At 38.7% G+C, this 17,597-nt stretch overlaps 2 protein-coding genes across 3 annotated transcripts; both read left to right on the top strand.

Moving 5' to 3' along the window:
* LOC149020656 (uncharacterized) lies at positions 1–8,893 on the top strand. Of its 2 annotated transcripts, none has more exons than XM_089148870.1 (6): positions 1–177; positions 621–749; positions 3,576–3,674; positions 3,838–4,037; positions 6,766–6,813; positions 8,192–8,893. In XM_089148870.1, exons 1-6 carry the CDS (start codon positions 87–89, stop codon positions 8,378–8,380), a joined length of 756 nt encoding a protein of 251 aa, XP_089004996.1. In that variant the 5' UTR covers positions 1–86; the 3' UTR covers positions 8,381–8,893. The 2 variants fall into 2 exon arrangements, with proteins under 2 accessions (XP_089004996.1, XP_089004997.1); XM_089148871.1 differs by having other exon boundaries at positions 3,838–3,942; positions 8,192–8,224.
* A 3,261-nt stretch (positions 8,894–12,154) lies between these two features.
* LOC149020655 (high affinity nitrate transporter 2.5-like) lies at positions 12,155–14,665 on the top strand. Its single transcript, XM_089146964.1, has 2 exons — positions 12,155–13,328; positions 13,813–14,665. Exons 1-2 carry the CDS (start codon positions 12,190–12,192, stop codon positions 14,186–14,188), a joined length of 1,515 nt encoding a protein of 504 aa, XP_089003090.1. The 5' UTR covers positions 12,155–12,189; the 3' UTR covers positions 14,189–14,665.
* Positions 14,666–17,597: the final 2,932 nt, after the last annotated feature.

Below are 17,597 nucleotides of genomic sequence, written 5' to 3'. Positions count from 1 at the left end.
CTCTTCGGGCTTGAAAGTAAAATCCGTCACTGACGTTGCGAGCAATGATCGAACAACATTCTCAGCAATGATCGAACAACATTCAGATGGCACATTTGCGGAGGCTCTTGTTGCCACTTAGGGCATATCTTCTTGGTTGTTCTCGTTCAAATTCGTTATTGTATCCACGAAACATCGGTAATTACACATACTTGCCTCATCTTCCTTTTCACATTCATCTCTGACTCGTGTGTGTGTGTTTTCAAGAGATCATATTTTTTCAAGATTATCATAGCATTTCACGATTCTCTTTCGTAGACAAAATAATCTGAGCAGCTTCATGTGATAATCCGATTTAGTATGAGTTGTTACTGTTTTCGTTCAAACACTGTTCAAATTCCTTTCTTGTTTATTCAAATATTTTTCTTTGATAATTTGATACTGGGGGTGGAGGAAAGTGTTCGAGTTTGGTTCCGTAATTCATCATTCGGGTTCTTGGAGAGTTGGATTGGGTGCTTTATGAGTCGTGGGATTGTTGTAACGATAATATTTAGCACCATGGCTGTTGACAATGGAACCCTATTAATCTGCATTTTGATTGACCAACTTTGCCTCCCTGATTGCTTTCACTTCTTATGTAGTTCAATGGAAGTATGAACATCTAAAGTTGTGGGTAAAGAGCTTCAAACCTGTCCTGCAAGACCGCGCAGTAAGATTTCAGTATCGTTTGATATCCCAAAGACGATGTATTCAAACCCTCTGCTTTTCAGGCAAGTTACTGCTGGTACTTTCCCTTTTTACTGTGGTTTAAATTTCTATCTTTTCTGCCATCTCTGTTATGTTCCTTTAATCGCTTGATTCTCTTTTTTATTTCAACCGACCAGTACAATTGACTGGCATCCCAAAAGGAAGTTACAAAGAGTAATCTAAAAAATAAACTTGTGTAATTAGCCCTTACAAGAGTATTTCAAGGTTTATGTTTTGTATTAATACATTCCTGGAAATATAAGAAAGATAAACATAGGCAACTGTGGTGCTTTTTGTCTCCCATTACAAGTTTCCAAGAATGCATCAAATGAACTGGGAATGTCTTTGCATCTATACCATCAAGTGGGCACCAGTGAACTTATTATTCTTGCTATGCTGAAATATTAGTATTCTAGTTTTAGTAGCCACCTCCTTCATGCATGCTGGATGAAGTCAGCACTAATTAACGCACTGGCTCCAATTGTGTTAGAACTTGGGGGAATTTATCAACTATTGGTCTATAATTTGAACTCCATTGGATTGAGTGGGATACTATCAGCTTCTTTCATCTCATCAATTAGATATTGTAATATAGTTCTAGATTGTACGAGACCCACTAGAAGCATCTACAAAACCTTGATATGAGCAGGTAATTTGAATAGGTCAAAATCAGGGTTAGAGTTTGGGTTTTATTGTTGCTTAAAAGTTAGGTTGAGGTCTTGATATATAACCGTGAAGGTTTATTGATGTTTTGGATGACTCAAGGTTAGGTAACCAGATCCAGAAGCAGGTTAGATATTGGGTTTCTGGGCTTTTGAAAAGAGAATCTTGGGGGAATCTAGGTTCATGTTGGGAAGATGGGATGCAACTTTTATTGAGCTTCCAGTTGAGGGAGGATGGCCTAATCCAAGTAGGGGGGCAGAATTGGTGCTTGGTTTGGTCTGGCTGAGATTAAGGGTTTTGGGCTATCAGTTAGGATAGGGATTCCTAGGTTGAATGGATGGAATGGGCTGGTCTTTTGATTGAGTTCTCCAGTAGGGTAAGGGAGCAGTCTTTTTAAGTTTGGGATTTTGTGGCTGGCTGGATAGGCTGGACAAGATTTGGGTGTTGGGCATATTGAAAACAAAAAGCAGGGGGCTGGGAGAGATTTAGGGTTTGTGGATGTCATCCAGAGATGGTGGGAAAATTAGATTTGGTGGTTTAGAGGATTACAAGTAGAAGGGGTTTAGATGGATCAAATTCACTGTTGTTGCAGTTTGTACTCGCAGCAGCTTTGAGTGGTGGACTTGAATAAGATTTAAATCTAGCTAAAGAAGTAGAAAGAAATCTTTGAAGAACTTGAAGGAGAACTAGAACCACACGAGCTTCACACTGCAAGGTGTTGGTTGGACAAACACCTATCCCCCCAAAGAACCACGTGGGCGTCACATTGTAAGTTGTCAATTGGATCATACGCAAGTCCCACCAGCCTAGTTCACAAAAATATTCAGTGGAGAAGAAGAGTAGCAACTAGCAAAAGCTTTTTCATCAGTCAAATTCGTGTTCGATACTTTGGCCCCTTCCAATCTTGTATAAAAGACACAAAAATAGTCTCAACGCCTTAAATGTAAATTTCTAACCCAATCCTTAATCCATTAGGCAATTAAAGCTGAATGGGAAATCTAAGTACTCTCCAAATAGAATCTTAATTCTGCCCCTTTAAATTCTTAATAGAAAACTACTAAAATCACTTAAGCTGGATGATTGATTGAATTGGTTCAATTTAAGACAAAAGCACCAAGATTTATTATAAGGAGCTAAAACATCTAATCCCATACACAACCTAAATACCCATATTTTAGGCCCATAAAAAAGGGCCTTTAACAAAGAAAACCCGTGGGATCAAAAGCTCAACATGTACATAACACCATAGACTTATTCCTGGTAAAGCAAGCCTAATCTTTGATGAATCTGCATCATTTTGGATATTTGATTCTGAGATCAACTTCGACCTCAGTACATCTTATTCATCATCCTTAGGCAAACAAGCTTTGAACTTTAATTTTGTTTTCATCAATATTCTCTCTTGTTTTCTGGTTTGTTATTAATAATAGCCATCCACTTCTGTTCACCATCTGATAGGTATGAGCTTCTACAGGATTTAAAAAATCTCATTTTGCTAAGCATAGTAGACAAAGCACTACCCTGAGTACATTCAAATAGTGGTGCAGTACAAAAAAAATTAACAAGAGTTAATTTCACTGTGAAAAGTGCATTTTGATTTTGTCCTGGATATGGTGCCTGAGTTGAGGGGTGAGGTGAGTTCACATGGGGACCCCGCCTTATGCTTTCTCTTGAAAGTCTTTTTCCTTCATCGATAGCTTGGAGCTCCTGGTGATCCTCAAGGTGTAAGCACTGGCTTCTGTTCACCATCTGATAGGTATGAGCTTCTACAGGATTTAAAAAATCTCATTTTGCTAAGCATAGTAGACAAAGCACTACCCTGAGTACATTCAAATAGTGGTGCAGTACAAAAAAAATTAACAAGAGTTAATTTCACTGTGAAAAGTGCATTTTGATTTTGTCCTGGATATGGTGCCTGAGTTGAGGGGTGAGGTGAGTTCACATGGGGACCCCGCCTTATGCTTTCTCTTGAAAGTCTTTTTCCTTCATCGATAGCTTGGAGCTCCTGGTGATCCTCAAGGTGTAAGCACTGGCTGCTTGTAAGAAGAACACAGGGTAAAAAATCAAAATAGTTAACTTTGTCGATCTTCTACTACATGAATGCTGTATGTTGTCTGGTAATTAGTTCTGAAGCATCCCTTCTCTATATTATCTTTATAATGTTTTACATATCGGAATCTTTGCAGGAATAAAATTAAGCCTGGCGAGTATGTACATTCAGGGATCATTTTATCTACGGCCACGTGTTGCATATGCTATGGACGGCAAAAAGAACACATATGCTGGTAACCTTTATTTGTCTCCATTTCCTGTTACCTAACTGAAGCACCCCTATACATCTTGAAGCTCTCACCATGAAGAACTCCAACCCCTCCCCCTCTCACACCACCCAAAATAAAAAAGCTCTGGTGGGTTAATCTTGATTGTGTTTGACTATTGTACTTTCAGAAGAGAGCAGTTCTTCAGGCCTATTGGAAGATGATCCGTACTCCTTTTTGTCGTTGACAAGGAAATTATGGCTTCCTGCATTCCTTGTTCTGACAGTGTTTGCAGGTTGGGGTCATCCTATTGCTCTTACAGTAAAAGTCTTTATTTTTCTCTTGAGCACAAACCCCAGTCCTTTCTCAGTCTACGTGTTTGTTGAGCAGGTCAGTTGGAAATCATCTTCCTCTCCCTTCTCCTTCAATGCTGAATTAGTAAACAGAAAACTGAAAACCCTACATTAGTGCTAACTAAGCTGAACATGGCTAGTTTGTCAATCTATTATCTCGGCTTGGCTAAGTCATAGTTTGTGAATTCCGATTTCATCAATTTACTTTGTCTGTGACCATCTTTCTGTTAGCATATTTTTCTGATATATTTTTTTCATTACTACAGGTTGTTTTTGGTTCCCTCCTTCTCCTCTTACTCTATCGTAACACTCACTGATTGATCTCTGAAAATAGTGCCCTTGATATTGTTTGCTGGTTTATATAGTTTTTGCTAGTCTTTAAATATAAATATTTGTCTTTTGTAATAGAAATGACTTCATGGGTGGCCTTTGATTTGATTTCCCTTACATCAGATATCTATAATCAACAATTAGAGACGCATTTCTCGCGAAGCAGTGTACAAGAAAGTTTAGGTCACCAGGGATACTTGAAATAATGATGGAAAATATATCATACTTCTCTGGCTCTCAGTTGGAGTCTCTGCACCTGGATGATGGATTGAGTCGCTACATCCCTTTAAGAGTATCATCACAGTTAATCACTTGTTGTCATGGTGGAAAACTTCAAAGATTAACCCCGAACCAGGATGAGGCTCCCAAGGAGAAATTAAAATAAAGAGAGAGGAAAATCTCACTTCTTTGGTTCTTGTTTAGAGACTCTAACTTGGACCATATTGTGGATTGGGTTGCAATATCACCATAAGAGGATCATCCTGAAGTCACAAGGCTGTTTTGCCAAGTTCCTTGGACATTTGACTTCTGCCTCCTAGGTATTGTCTACCTACCAACCTCTGCGTCCCCAATTTCAAATACTAACTGTGAACCACGATTGAACACACCACCTAATATGATTGTTACCTTTAAAGTACTAAAAGTTTTGTAGAGAACTTTAAAATTTTTGACAACTTGGGAAGATTGTTTTAGTTTCTTGAAACAATATATTGTGGTGATAAGTTTCTCTGGGAAATGAGAAGTGAAATTAAATATAATAAAACTTGCATAATCATCAGATGAGCTGCATTGTTCTGTTCAACGCTTTTCAAGTTCAGCTTGCTTGATCACTAATATGCTTGTAGGTCATAGTTCCCGCTGCCGAGCTTTTGAGGTTTGGCCTCTTGATCAATACCTTTGCACCTGTTGTCTCTGCTGCATAAAATTTTATGAGGACCCTATAATTTTGTTATCTCGCATAGTTGCATTTTCCTTGTATGTGGTTTCATATTGCTGTTAGAATGCATGCTTATCATTAATGATGTACTCACTCATTGTATTGTTTCTATTTTTATTATTATTATTATTTTTATTTTTTATTACCCCCTTCTGTTCCCGTATGACCTCAGCTATTACAATTTCTAAATGAAAGAACTCCATCTACTGCAGAATTTGAGGGATTTCTTCATCAAAGAGATGGGTACGAGTAATAAGATAATGGACATTTAACTTTGACATTAAAGAATCCAGGTGCATGGTTTGTAAATTGGGTCAAAGATTCAGATCTGTGGCCTCTAAGTCTGTAACGTCCCTTGGAGCTTGTGGGTTTCAGTGCATTGAATCATTGATGCCCAGGATAGGTGTCAACCTTATTAATAGCTCGTCATGCCTATCTTTGAATTCCCTTAGTCACCAGAAAGCTGGTCCCCATTGATGTCTTATAGAAGTGATGCCTGAAATTTGGAAGATGGATGGGGAGACTGTCTTTGGTCCTTTTTTTACGGTTTAGTTGAAGAATCAGATAATATGTCTGCTGAAGTTCCGCATAGTCTTGGCATTTCATCATTGTATATGTCCAACTTATCCTTTGCTTTATTGATATGCTTTTTGGTTACTGTTAAGATATGTACCTCATCAGTATCATTGTCCTGCAATAAGTTTAGTTTCTGTATAGATGGATCGTGTGTGTATTTAGTCCTAGAGTTTGTTTAGTGTTTAGTTATTAGCTTATTTCCTTTTATTTGATTTACACTCTTAGTAGGTTTCCTACCAAGAGCCTTGTTGCTGACATCATAAATAAGGCAACAAGACCATGGTAGACTTAAAGTGAAGTTATCATGGTCAGCCATGAATAGGCTCAAGTTCCACAGGACAATAATACCCCTGTGGTACGTATCTTAACTGTTATTTCTCAAGGGGGAACCAAAAGAAACACAGCTATGACTATGAGTGTTATGCTGTTACCTATTTAAGATGAAAACTCACTGCTTTAGAATGGCTTCTTTTAATTCTTCAGCTAAGATGTACCAAATTACATCATCTTCATGTTTGATGCATAACTCTTGGCTTAGACCAATGATGGGTTGGTCTTTGAATGTGTTGGTGGAAGTTCTGAGTTACGACTAGGTCTGCGTGAAAATATATCATATTAAATGGATTTAGAATGCTGCGAGGCTGCATACACTATGCTAGCACTTCTCAGTGTCTCTCTTCTCTCACAATACAGGTAGATATGTCATGTCATGTGAGGGAGGAGACAGAAAGACAAAGGAAGAGGCACGAGGATATTTGTAGCTTGTTACTGTCTTTCTCCTGATATTGAATTATTTGATCTATATGTATGATGCAAAAGTAGGCTTATGAAAAAGGCTGAAGTGAACGTTTTTTCATTTTTCAGATTGGTCAATGTTTGTCTTATTGTTGACAATTGACATTCTATAATTACAATTCTGCAGCTACGTCACCAAGCAATGCGCGAACACCCTTTCTTGTACAGAGTGAAGGTGAGACATTCACTTTGTACTGTCTAAATGGTCTCTACAAATCTTGCACCCCTCTATAACTATTTGCATTCTCTTTTTAGTTTTTCATTATCCAAAAATAAATAATTTCTCATGAGTTCTTCTTGGTAGCTTGTATATCCTGCTACTGAATCAGGGCAAAAACTCCACTATCCATTGAGGGTAGGGTGAACACCCACTATCTGATAGCCTTCACAGGGAAGTGTCTATTGGAAGAATTGAGCTGATTGGATCACCATGCTTTATATTCCATTCTTATGGGGACCAGTAGAAGATTTAATTTTTATTGAGGTGAAGGCCAAGGGAATTTAATGGTTAATAGTGAGCATATTTGTCATGGACCCAAGGAAATCAATGGTGAGGGCCAGGAGCTTGATGCAACTGCCTAGGCACCAAGGAGGTCACTTGGCAATGCCTCATTGTAGAAGGGGAATGAGAAAAAGGTTTGGCTTAGAGCCTTCCAGGTAGTGTTAAGTAACTTGCTATATTTTTCAATCAACCCATTTACGTTTCTTAGTAAAATAAAATAAAAGTGGAGGCATGAAGCATTCACCAATTACTTACTGACCACTCACAAAGACAGAAGAAAAAAAATGATCCTATTACTGCTTTGTCATTTTTAACCCCCAAGGTATGAAAATTTGTAGAGATGCTCCATAAAAACATAAAACTACAAGATTTTCCCCCCGCCCCTTCTTTTTCTTTTTTTTTTTTTTTTTTTGGGGGGGGGGGGGGGTGTTCAAAACTTGAGCAATGCAATGAAGGTTACAAGCAGGGCCTCAACAACCATGACAAGGGCCAACTAAAAACTGAGTGAGTACATGCCTTGTCCATTCTCAAGAACCTTGGGCTTCAGTGTTACCTTGGTGAGGCCTTGACAACTATGCTAATACTTAAGCAATACCATGGGATGTTCAAATGATGGTGGCAATGCATTATGGCAAAACTTGCTTCATATAATTAATCTTACCCATAGACCAGTAAGTCATTGAATGCTTCTCTGTTTTATCATCTTATTTAGTGGATTAGTGTTATGAGTTCCTGAGGCTCCTTTGCTGGGTAGGATAACAGGGGAAAGTGATTTGTATCTCTTCTCTCCCCCATTTACTTTCCCTGTTCACACTTAACCTGTTAGCCACCAACTCGTGGTGAAGTTTTATCTGAGTTATTATCTTGTGTATGAGTATGGATGAGACTTTGAATTTGTTGACAAAATGTGGTGACTTTGTGTTTGTCAGCAATGGATTTGGATCTAAACATATTCCAAGTCAATTTTTCTGCTTCCTGCTTCCTGCTTCATTATCCACGCAAACTCTTATGTCTGCATACCAAATTATGTAACATGCCTTCCATCTTGCAGCCATTTTATGCAAACAAAGTTGATGTTGAGGACTACAAGCTTCTCTCCATTGCTAGAGTTGAAATAAGAGATCAGAAGATCACATTGATTGGGATTCTGGGAAGTTGGTGGGTCTTGCAGCACTCACCTCCTCAGGGAAATTTGTCTTTGTTTGAGTCTATTGCCCTGACGAATAGATGGAATATCTAGATAATTTTGTAATTTCTTGATTTGAGGTGCTCATATATTACTTTTCGTGAGAAAGAAACTGTCATTTAAACCAACATAAGTACAAAGTTTATCCTGGTTTACAACATAGATTTTTTATCCTGTTTTAGTTCCAACATTACTAGGTTTCTATTAACAATTTCTGCTGAAAACTTTGCAGTTATAACAGCAGGTGTCATGTTCAGTTTGAGGGAAGTTGAGCTCAGGCAGTCCCAACTTTTTTCTAGACAATTTGGGATGCATGTGGTAATGGTAATACAAACTAGGGTTCATGGAATCACGATATGATCAGTTCCTGTCAATCCAGAATGGTTATTTTCATGGCTTTTAATCCAATCCAACCCCCGTCGGATCAGATTTATGGTCACTGATTCCAATTATCCGAACCTTGACATCGATGGATCCCTTTTTTTTTTGGGTTGTTGAATATAGCATGGGCATTAGTGCATTACTACTTTTACTCCTTTTAAGGGTTCGACTTTGTTTGCTTAGGGGCCAACATTAACTGAACCAATTTGTCTCCCGGCGGGTTTGGAGCTGAAGCAACCTGGCGTTTAAAGTCGTTACTGGCCCACTAGGTATCTCGTGATACAAAGATGGTCGGTGTCTGAGTGCCTTTTTTCTTTCTTTCTTTCTTTCTAAAGTAAGTAGTTAGTTGTCCATTCTTTTGTATACAGTAATTTCAAAAAAAAAAAAAAAAAGAACTTGCAGTTGTGTTATCCATTCTTCAAGCAGATTTTTGTTGGCGCTTGCGCAGATATCGTCTGCACAAGCACAATATGTTGACACCTGTCAGGGTGTAATCTAATGGTTCCCAATGCATTGCATTTAATCGTTAGGTTTGAAAGCCCCTTAGAATTTACAATTACACACCCTTAGTTTAATGCAAATTTACAAAACAAGGCAAACTTTGGGATGATTCCAAAATCGATTCAGATTGAGCAATACCCTAGCCCGATCAACATAGAGATCTACAAGCTTAGTCTTATCATTGCAAATCTGCAACTCCTAGATCTAGCAATGGAACTACAGATCGAATCCTTTGCAAGCTAGACAAAATTTTCACCAAGAAGGATTTTTCTTGTAGTCCGAAAGGATAAACCAGTTGAGTGATGGAAGGAGAAGAGGGATTGACTCGATAACCAGAAAAGAAGTGATGCATCTTAAGTTTAGAAAAATCAGAACCTTCCCAAGTCGAGACTAAAACTTCAATTATGTTCCGTTTTGTTCCGCAATGTTATTATAGTTTGGGGAAAGAAAAAAAAAAAACTCCAAAATCCATCTTCGTTTCCAAATCCATTCCTCGTTTTTAGTTGAACCCGAGTTGCAAAGAAATGCCAAAAAACCTAAGCCCAAGGGGTTTAAACCCTAGAAAAATTAGACTTGAGTTCAAACCATTTTGCTGGTATTCTAACGAGTAAAATTACAATACTTCTTAGACTTCTTTCACAATCGATTTTCAGGTAAAATACCAGTGGGTATCATAAAATCAAAGAGCTTACAGTTGTTCACTTGTTCCTCACAATCTATTTGAGTCTGATTCCTCTAAATCGTCTTCACTTTTTTAGCAAACTCGCACCGTTGCAATTCCATTGCAACTCAAACGATGGGCTTAGCTAAAAAACTCAGACGAGGGTTTTGGGTCTAACACAGTAAATTTGATAACTTTTGGGGTTCGTTTCTATAAATTTTAAAAGAAAATTCACTGAATCGATGCAATTACTGTGTTGTCCTTTTAGTCCACCGTTAGATTAATTATACACCATGTGTCGAAAAGTTGTGGCACGAACAAAAACCCCTTCAAGCCTAGGTTCAAAAGAAGATTCTTCGAAATTGCTGTGAGATGATTAGGCATTCCTAATAAAATCCGGTCACCAATTTGCTTCACATCCCAACCCAGTAATCTTGCCTGATGGAACAGTAAGCCCCTTGTGTCGGGCATAATCTTGTTGATCTGCGACCGTCACCCAAGAAAAACGGAGACTGCATTTGCTGAAAAAGCAGTTGGGTTGGATGCTTCTAGGTGCAAAAGCATTCCTTTGTTGTCTGGTAAAACTGTCCAGATTCAATGGTTGTCATTCTACAGTTGTTTTCTCCAAAAATATATAATATAAAAATAAAAAATAAATTTTTTAGTTGCTCAGCCGTTAAACTCTTTTCTTTTACTCAAAAAAAAAAATCCTTTAAATTCTTTACTTCAAGAAATTCTTTTCTTTAAGTGATTACTAACAAGTTGAACAGAACTTCATTGGCTTGGACGCTAAGGTATCAGTGTCAGCTCAAATTGTAATGTCAAGTCATTTATGGCCATGGGAGCTTCAGTTTTAATTCAGGATCTAGAGTTGAGCCCCCAGACTTTAGCAATATCTTCACTGACCTTGTATAATTTGGGATCAACCCCTCTCGGTCTGTTTTGCCAGAAGAAAAAAAACCCCTCTTTGTCTGCCTCAAATATAATGGGTTGATTGAAATTAATCCGATCCGACACAAATTCCAGACTGAACTTCAATATTTGGTGCTAAATGCACAACAATAGCAAAGATTTTCTATCGTGTTCACCCTAACTCTTCAATTCCAAAAGGGGTGGATAGGTCAATGCAGGGTTGATAAAGTGATAAATCTATATTTCTAGATAGGTCATGGGTTTGACTCTTATGGACGACAAAGCTCCTTCAAAAATGGGATGGATAGGTCTGAATGAACGGGGTTCATACAAAATAGAGAAAGAAAAAACTACTGTGTACTTATTTTGGGATAGAGTATTATAATCATGGCGTTCGAATCATTTTATGGTCAACAAAACTCTCTTCTGGTAATCGAATATTTTTGTTGATACGATGTAAGCGAAAGTTCAACTTGTGCCACTTGTCAATGTTGATAGAATATTAGGTATCATTATTTTCCCCCTTTTTTCTTAAGATAAATGACGAGTTCATGTGTTTGTTACCCACGATGCTTGCATATCTTGGGTGGGGGGATTGGAGATACTTTGCATATTAAATAACAGATATTCAATATTCTATTCCTGCCACCAAGAAAACAGATCTCACAAGGTTTCATATCCTACCCTAAATGACTAAAATACCCCTCGCAAGAAATGGTCCATCCCACATGCCCTATCGAATCTCACTAGTCAAAGCAAAGGCACGAGGATCAATGAGTGAATCCATCTGCAAAGCAATAGGGCATTTTGGACTCTTTCATTCTAAGCGAGATCTCAAACACCAGAACAACTAACTTTTGGCATCTTCCACAAAAGAGTTGACAATTTTCCTGCTTGAATAGTCAATCCCAACTGATCCCCGCATAACCCAGTTTCAAACACCCTTTGCTATTGCCAAGTGATAAACAGTCAATGAGACTCGGCAAAAACTGCAAGCCTTGACTTCCCTCTCCCCTTTTCTCAATACCAAAAGGCAACATTTTTATGCAACTGTCCAAATTTCAATTACATAAACGAAAACGCTTGTTGTGCCTGATCTCTTCAAACTATCAAAAGACAAGTAGATCCCATGACGCAGGTTCTGAACTTTTTGGCTGTACGGCGATGAGATCCACATTCCCCAATCTACTTCGGAAACTGAACTTTTTGGCTTCCATGCTTTTCCCCTTGACCATATATATAGACAGCTAGGGACATGATCTCATATCACAAGCTTTACGGCAAAAGTGCACAGAGAGAAGGAAAGGATTAAAGCTTAAACCCATTGGCTGGCTTGCTCTATCTGATCCCCTATCTAGCTTTTTAGATTCTCAGCCACTCCAATCCAGTGAAACCATACTATCTGAATATGGAAATATCTAGTTCTGTAAATGGAGCCCAAAAATTTGCTTTACCAGTAGACTCCGAGAACAAGGCAACTGAATTGCGATTATTCTCGGTTGCAGCACCCCATATGCGAACCTTCCACCTGGCATGGGCATCCTTCTTCACTTGTTTTGTCTCCAGTTTTGCTGCCCCTCCTCTCCTCCCTATCATACGTGAAAACCTCAACCTCACCGCCACAGACATTGGCAATGCAGGGATTGCATCAGTTTCTGGTGCAGTCTTTGCTCGACTTGCCATGGGGACTGCATGTGACATCATCGGTCCCCGCCTAGCTTCAGCATCACTGATCCTCATCACTACACCTGCAGTTTATTTCACTTCCTCTGCCAATTCTGCTGTGGCTTTCCTCCTCGTCCGATTCTTCACGGGCTTCTCCCTCGCCACCTTTGTTTCATGCCAATATTGGATGAGCAGTATGTTTTCTGCTCCTACTATTGGGCTTGCCAATGGTGTTGCTGCAGGCTGGGGCAACCTTGGTGGTGGTGCCACCCAACTCATCATGCCTCTGGTGTATGACGTCATTCGCCACACTGGTGCTACCACTTTCACTGCATGGCGAATTGCATTCTTCATACCTGCCCTGTTACAGACTTCAGCAGCATTCGCCATTTTGCTCCTCGGCCAAGACCTTCCTGATGGAAACTTCCATCACCTACACAAATCTGGGAAGAAGCAAAAAGATGAGGTCTCAAAGGTTCTCTACCATGGGATCACCAATTACAGAGCATGGATCTTGGCATTGATCTATGCTTTTAGTTTTGGGGTTGAGCTGACAGTCGACAATATAATTGCAGAGTACTTCTACGATAGGTTCAATCTACAGCTTCGCACTGCTGGAATTATTGCAGCAACCTTCGGACTAGCAAATTTAGTTACCCGGCCATCTGGAGGACTGATATCTGACCTCTTGGCCAAAAGGTTCGGGATGAGAGGTAGACTGTGGGGCCTGTGTGTGGTTCAGCTTACAGGTGGAGCACTCTGTGTTTTACTTGGAAAAATGGGATCATTAAGTACATCCATAGTCGTGATGATCATTTTCTCAATTTTTATCCAAGCAGCATGTGGACTAGTATTTGGAATAGTTCCATTCGTTTCCAGAAGGTAAAACTAATCTTGCTATCATTATCTATACTTGTTAATTATGCATATTTTCTTTCTTGCTTTCTTTCTTTTTTTATTTCATCTGTTTAGTTTCTTCACTCTTCAGAATATTTTGAGATTTATGTTACTGACTTTAGATTCAACTGAATAAGCTACTACAGACATAAATCAATCAGAATGCTATCAAAGAATTATCATTTCTCTCTTTTCCATCATCAATTTAAGATCCTGTAACAAATGTCAGTTTCGAAGCATAACACCTATTGAGAAGCTTGGGGAGTCTAGTTTCTCATATAGAATATAGGTCTCCTTTTAATAAATTCAAGATCAAGAGTGACTCAACCTGATACTCAGAAAGAGTAGAAGATTTTCAAAAATATTACTCAGAAAGAGCCAGAGGGTTAAATTGACTTGATACTGAGAATACCTTCATTTGAGTAAGATTTTTTTCTTCTTGTTATTTCCTGATTTTTTTCGTTTCCAGGTCACTTGGATTGGTATCTGGAATGACGGGAGGAGTTGGAAATTTAGGTGCAGTTTTCACTCAATTGATTTTCTTCAGAGGATCCAAATATTCAAAGCAATCAGGGATTACTCTCATGGGTGTCATGATTTTATGCTGCACTCTGCCTATCTGTTTGATCTACTTCCCACAGTGGGGTGGACTATTTTGTGGTCCAGCTACTAAAGAGAAAACCACAGAAGAAGAGTACTATGCATCTGAATGGAATGAAAAAGAGAAAGAGAAAGGTCATCATCTTTCAAGCATGAAATTTGCTGACAATAGCAGGAGCGAAAGAGGACGAAGAGTGGCCTCGGCATCCACACCCCCAGATGCATCACCACCTACAAATGTTTGAATATCATCTATTGCCAATGGATCATGTCAGACCCATTAAGTACCCCTAGAAAGCCCATAGTACAGAAGTGGTGTCAAAAAATTTGAAGCCTCAGTATTCAAATGTTAACTGTCAACACATCACATGGTGATATAAGGCCTGAAAGCAATAAGGTTTCTGCAGGAAAGATTCTATTCTGTAAGTTTGAATGAGTTGAAGTGTTTTAAGTAGGTTCCCTATGTAGATCTGGCTTTGTTGTTGTGCTTTTCTTCTTTCATATTTTAGATAAGCAGTTTTCCCATGTAAAGTTACTTTCAGCTTATACTTAGAATTTTTCTGTTTCTAAAAGTGAAAATCTAGCTATTCAACATCCCTGCAAAAGAGCACTGGCTTTCAGGAATAAGGTTGATGGTCCTTTGAAAGATATGAAAACCTTCTTCCTTAAACAGCAATCAAATCACACACACCCCCACCCTTATTTAAAGAAAAAAAAAATGTATCACTACAGTTTTTATCAAATTTTTTTTTTTTGGGTTGCCAACCCCGATTTATAAACCGGTGTTCGACCCGCGTAGCACACCTGGCTCTGGTGGGTGAGTCTCCCAGCGAAAAAGTGGACCAACTCCCGTTGGTAGTTTTTATCATCTTTTAATGTGTTACTTCAAACTATTCCAGAGAGAAGACACATCACTGTAGTAATTTAATTGAGAAAATAATAGCTTCCTTCCTAGATTTTCCCCTCTACAAGTTCTTACATACTTGGCACATATTAGTGCCTCCTATAGTCTTTTAACTTCATATAAACATCTAATGCGATTATTGTATTCCTCATTTCAGGAGAAGCTAGCCTCAACCGGCTAATTTTTTTTACCATTGTGGTTAATTTTTTTTATCATTCAAAAAATAATACTAGTTTATTTCACCAATTGGTTTAGTTTTTTTGAGTAAAACATTTCATTTGGTTTAGATAATGTCTTGTAATTTTTTAAGGGTTTTGAATTCAAATAAGGAACACTTCTCATTCAAAAAAGTCTAAATATATGGGCTGTGTTACTTGCATCCAAGAGAATATGATATTAGGGCAAAAGAAGTAGAAAAATTAAGTAGTAGGGAAAAATACCTTTTTATACCAATTAACAGGCCGAGATTTAAAACTTAATTTCAATTTTGAAAAGTCCAGAATGTCCTTAGTTTTTTCTTGTTTTTTCAGCCAATTATTTGGCATATATCTACATTGACAGTACAACAAAGAATGTTTTTTTCAGAAACAGTAGCGCATTCAGCTCTAATGATCCTTTTCCTTGGGCCCTGCGTCCTCAAATGATGAGTTGCCCTTTTGGACTATTTTATTCTAAGCGAGATCTCAAAACACCAGAACAACTAATATTTGGCATCTTCCACAAAAGAGTTGACAATTTTCCAGCTTGACATTCAATCCCAACTAATCCCCCAGATTCAAACACCCTTCGCTATTGCCAAGAGATAAACAGTCAATGCGACTCGGCAAAAACTGCAAGTCTTGACTCCCCTATCTCCTTTTCTCACCCCCAAAAGGCAACAATTTTTATGCAAATGTCCAAATCTCAGTTACGGAAACGAAAACGCTTGTTGAGCTTGATCTCTTCCAGTTATCAAAAGACAAGTAGATCCTTTGATGCAGGTTCTGAAAGCTCCCTACCTTAACAGCAAAGTTCAAACTGTAAGGGGATAAGATCCACATTCCCAATTTACTTAGGAAACTGAGCCATTTGGCTTCCATGCTTTTCCCCATGACCATATATATAGACAGCTAGAGTAGACATGATCTCACATCACAAGTTTTACTTCAAAAGTGCACAGAGAGAGGGAAAGGATTACTTTAAAGTTTAAACCCATTGGCTGGCTTGCTCAGTCTGATCCCCTGCCTAGCTTTTTAGATTCTCAACAACTCCAATCCAGTGGAACCAAACTATCTGAATATGGAAATATCTGCTGGTTCTGTAAATGGAGCCCAAAAATGTGCTTTACTAGTAGACTCCAAGAACAAGGCAACTGAATTGTGATTATTATTGGTTGCAGCTAGCACCCAATATGTAAACCTTCCACCTGGCATGGGTATCCTTCTTCGCTTGTTTTGTCTCCAGTTTTGCTGCCCCTCCGCTCCTCCATATCATACGTGAAAACCTCAACCTCACTGCCACAGATACTGGCAATGCAGGGATTGCATATATATCAGTTTCTGGTGCAGTCTTTGCTCGACTTGCTATGGGGACTGCATGTGATATCATCGATCGGTCCCCGCCTTACTTCAGCATCACTGATCCTCATCACTACACCTGCAGTTTATTTCACTTCCTCTGCCAATTCTGCTCTGGCTTTCCTCCTCGTCCAATTCTTCACGGGCTTCTCCCTGGCCACCTTTGTTTCATGCCAATATTGGACGAGCAGTATGTTTTCTACTCCTATTGTTGGGCTTGCCAATGGTGTTTTTGCAGGCTGCTAGGGCAACCTAAATTGGTGGTGGTGCTACCCAACTCATCATGCCTCTGGTGTATGACGACGTCATCCGCCACACTGGTGCTACCACTTTCACTGCCTGGTGAATTGCATTCTTCATACCTGCCCTGTTACAGACTTCAGCAGCATTCGCCATTTTGCTCATTGGCCAAGACCTTCCTGATGGAAACTTCCATCGCCTAATGCACACTTTTAATATTTCTACTAGAATCTCCTCTGTTGCTCTTCATGGATAAAAAAGTTTTATCATCTGTTTTTTAAAAATCTTGGTCATCAGATGAAACTAGGCGTTTTGGACTTTGAATCCAAAGCATTGATCTAATTCCAATTGCCAACTAGGGCAAATCTTGATCCAATTACAGAGTTAAGTCACCAAACTGAATCCAGGCCTGCACACCTAAAATAAATCATCAATGCAAAATGTGCAACCTTGTCTCATATCTTCTTTATAAGCTTCTTGGTAAAAATGGCAATCCAACTATACCATTTTATCAATTAGATAAGTGATAAAGGTTTTGTGAAATCTTCTAGGATGTTAATTGGTAAAAAGATTGGGGTTGGTTTAATGTATTTATCGAAATAACCTAATCCTTTTTTGGTAAGACCTGCGTAGAAATATACCGAGCCGTCTTATTGGGAATAACGCGAACATCTCTGAATACTCAAAGTTTCATATCCGAGGCGAATTTCAAGAAATTCTCGAGTTTTAGCAAAATAACTGATTTACAGCCCAAGGACCAGAGGCTAGGTTTTGGGAACCAAAAGGAAAGAGGTGAGTATGAAACCCTGCCATACCCCAGGCTCACATAACTTACTCTTTGGGGAAAATGTAAATCAAAACCAAGGAAAAATGAACAAGGATCACAAACAAGGATTACAGTAAATTCTGGGAGACCACAAAAAATGATCATAGGGAATAAAACCAGGACAGCCA

Source organism: Hakea prostrata, chromosome 3 (assembly GCF_041222555.1).
Source record: "Hakea prostrata isolate BN-2017 chromosome 3, UWA_Hpros_2, whole genome shotgun sequence".
Lineage (NCBI taxonomy): Eukaryota > Viridiplantae > Streptophyta > Magnoliopsida > Proteales > Proteaceae > Hakea > Hakea prostrata.
The sequence above is the reverse complement of the archived record's forward strand: the minus strand, read 5'-3'. Positions and strand labels throughout refer to the sequence as shown.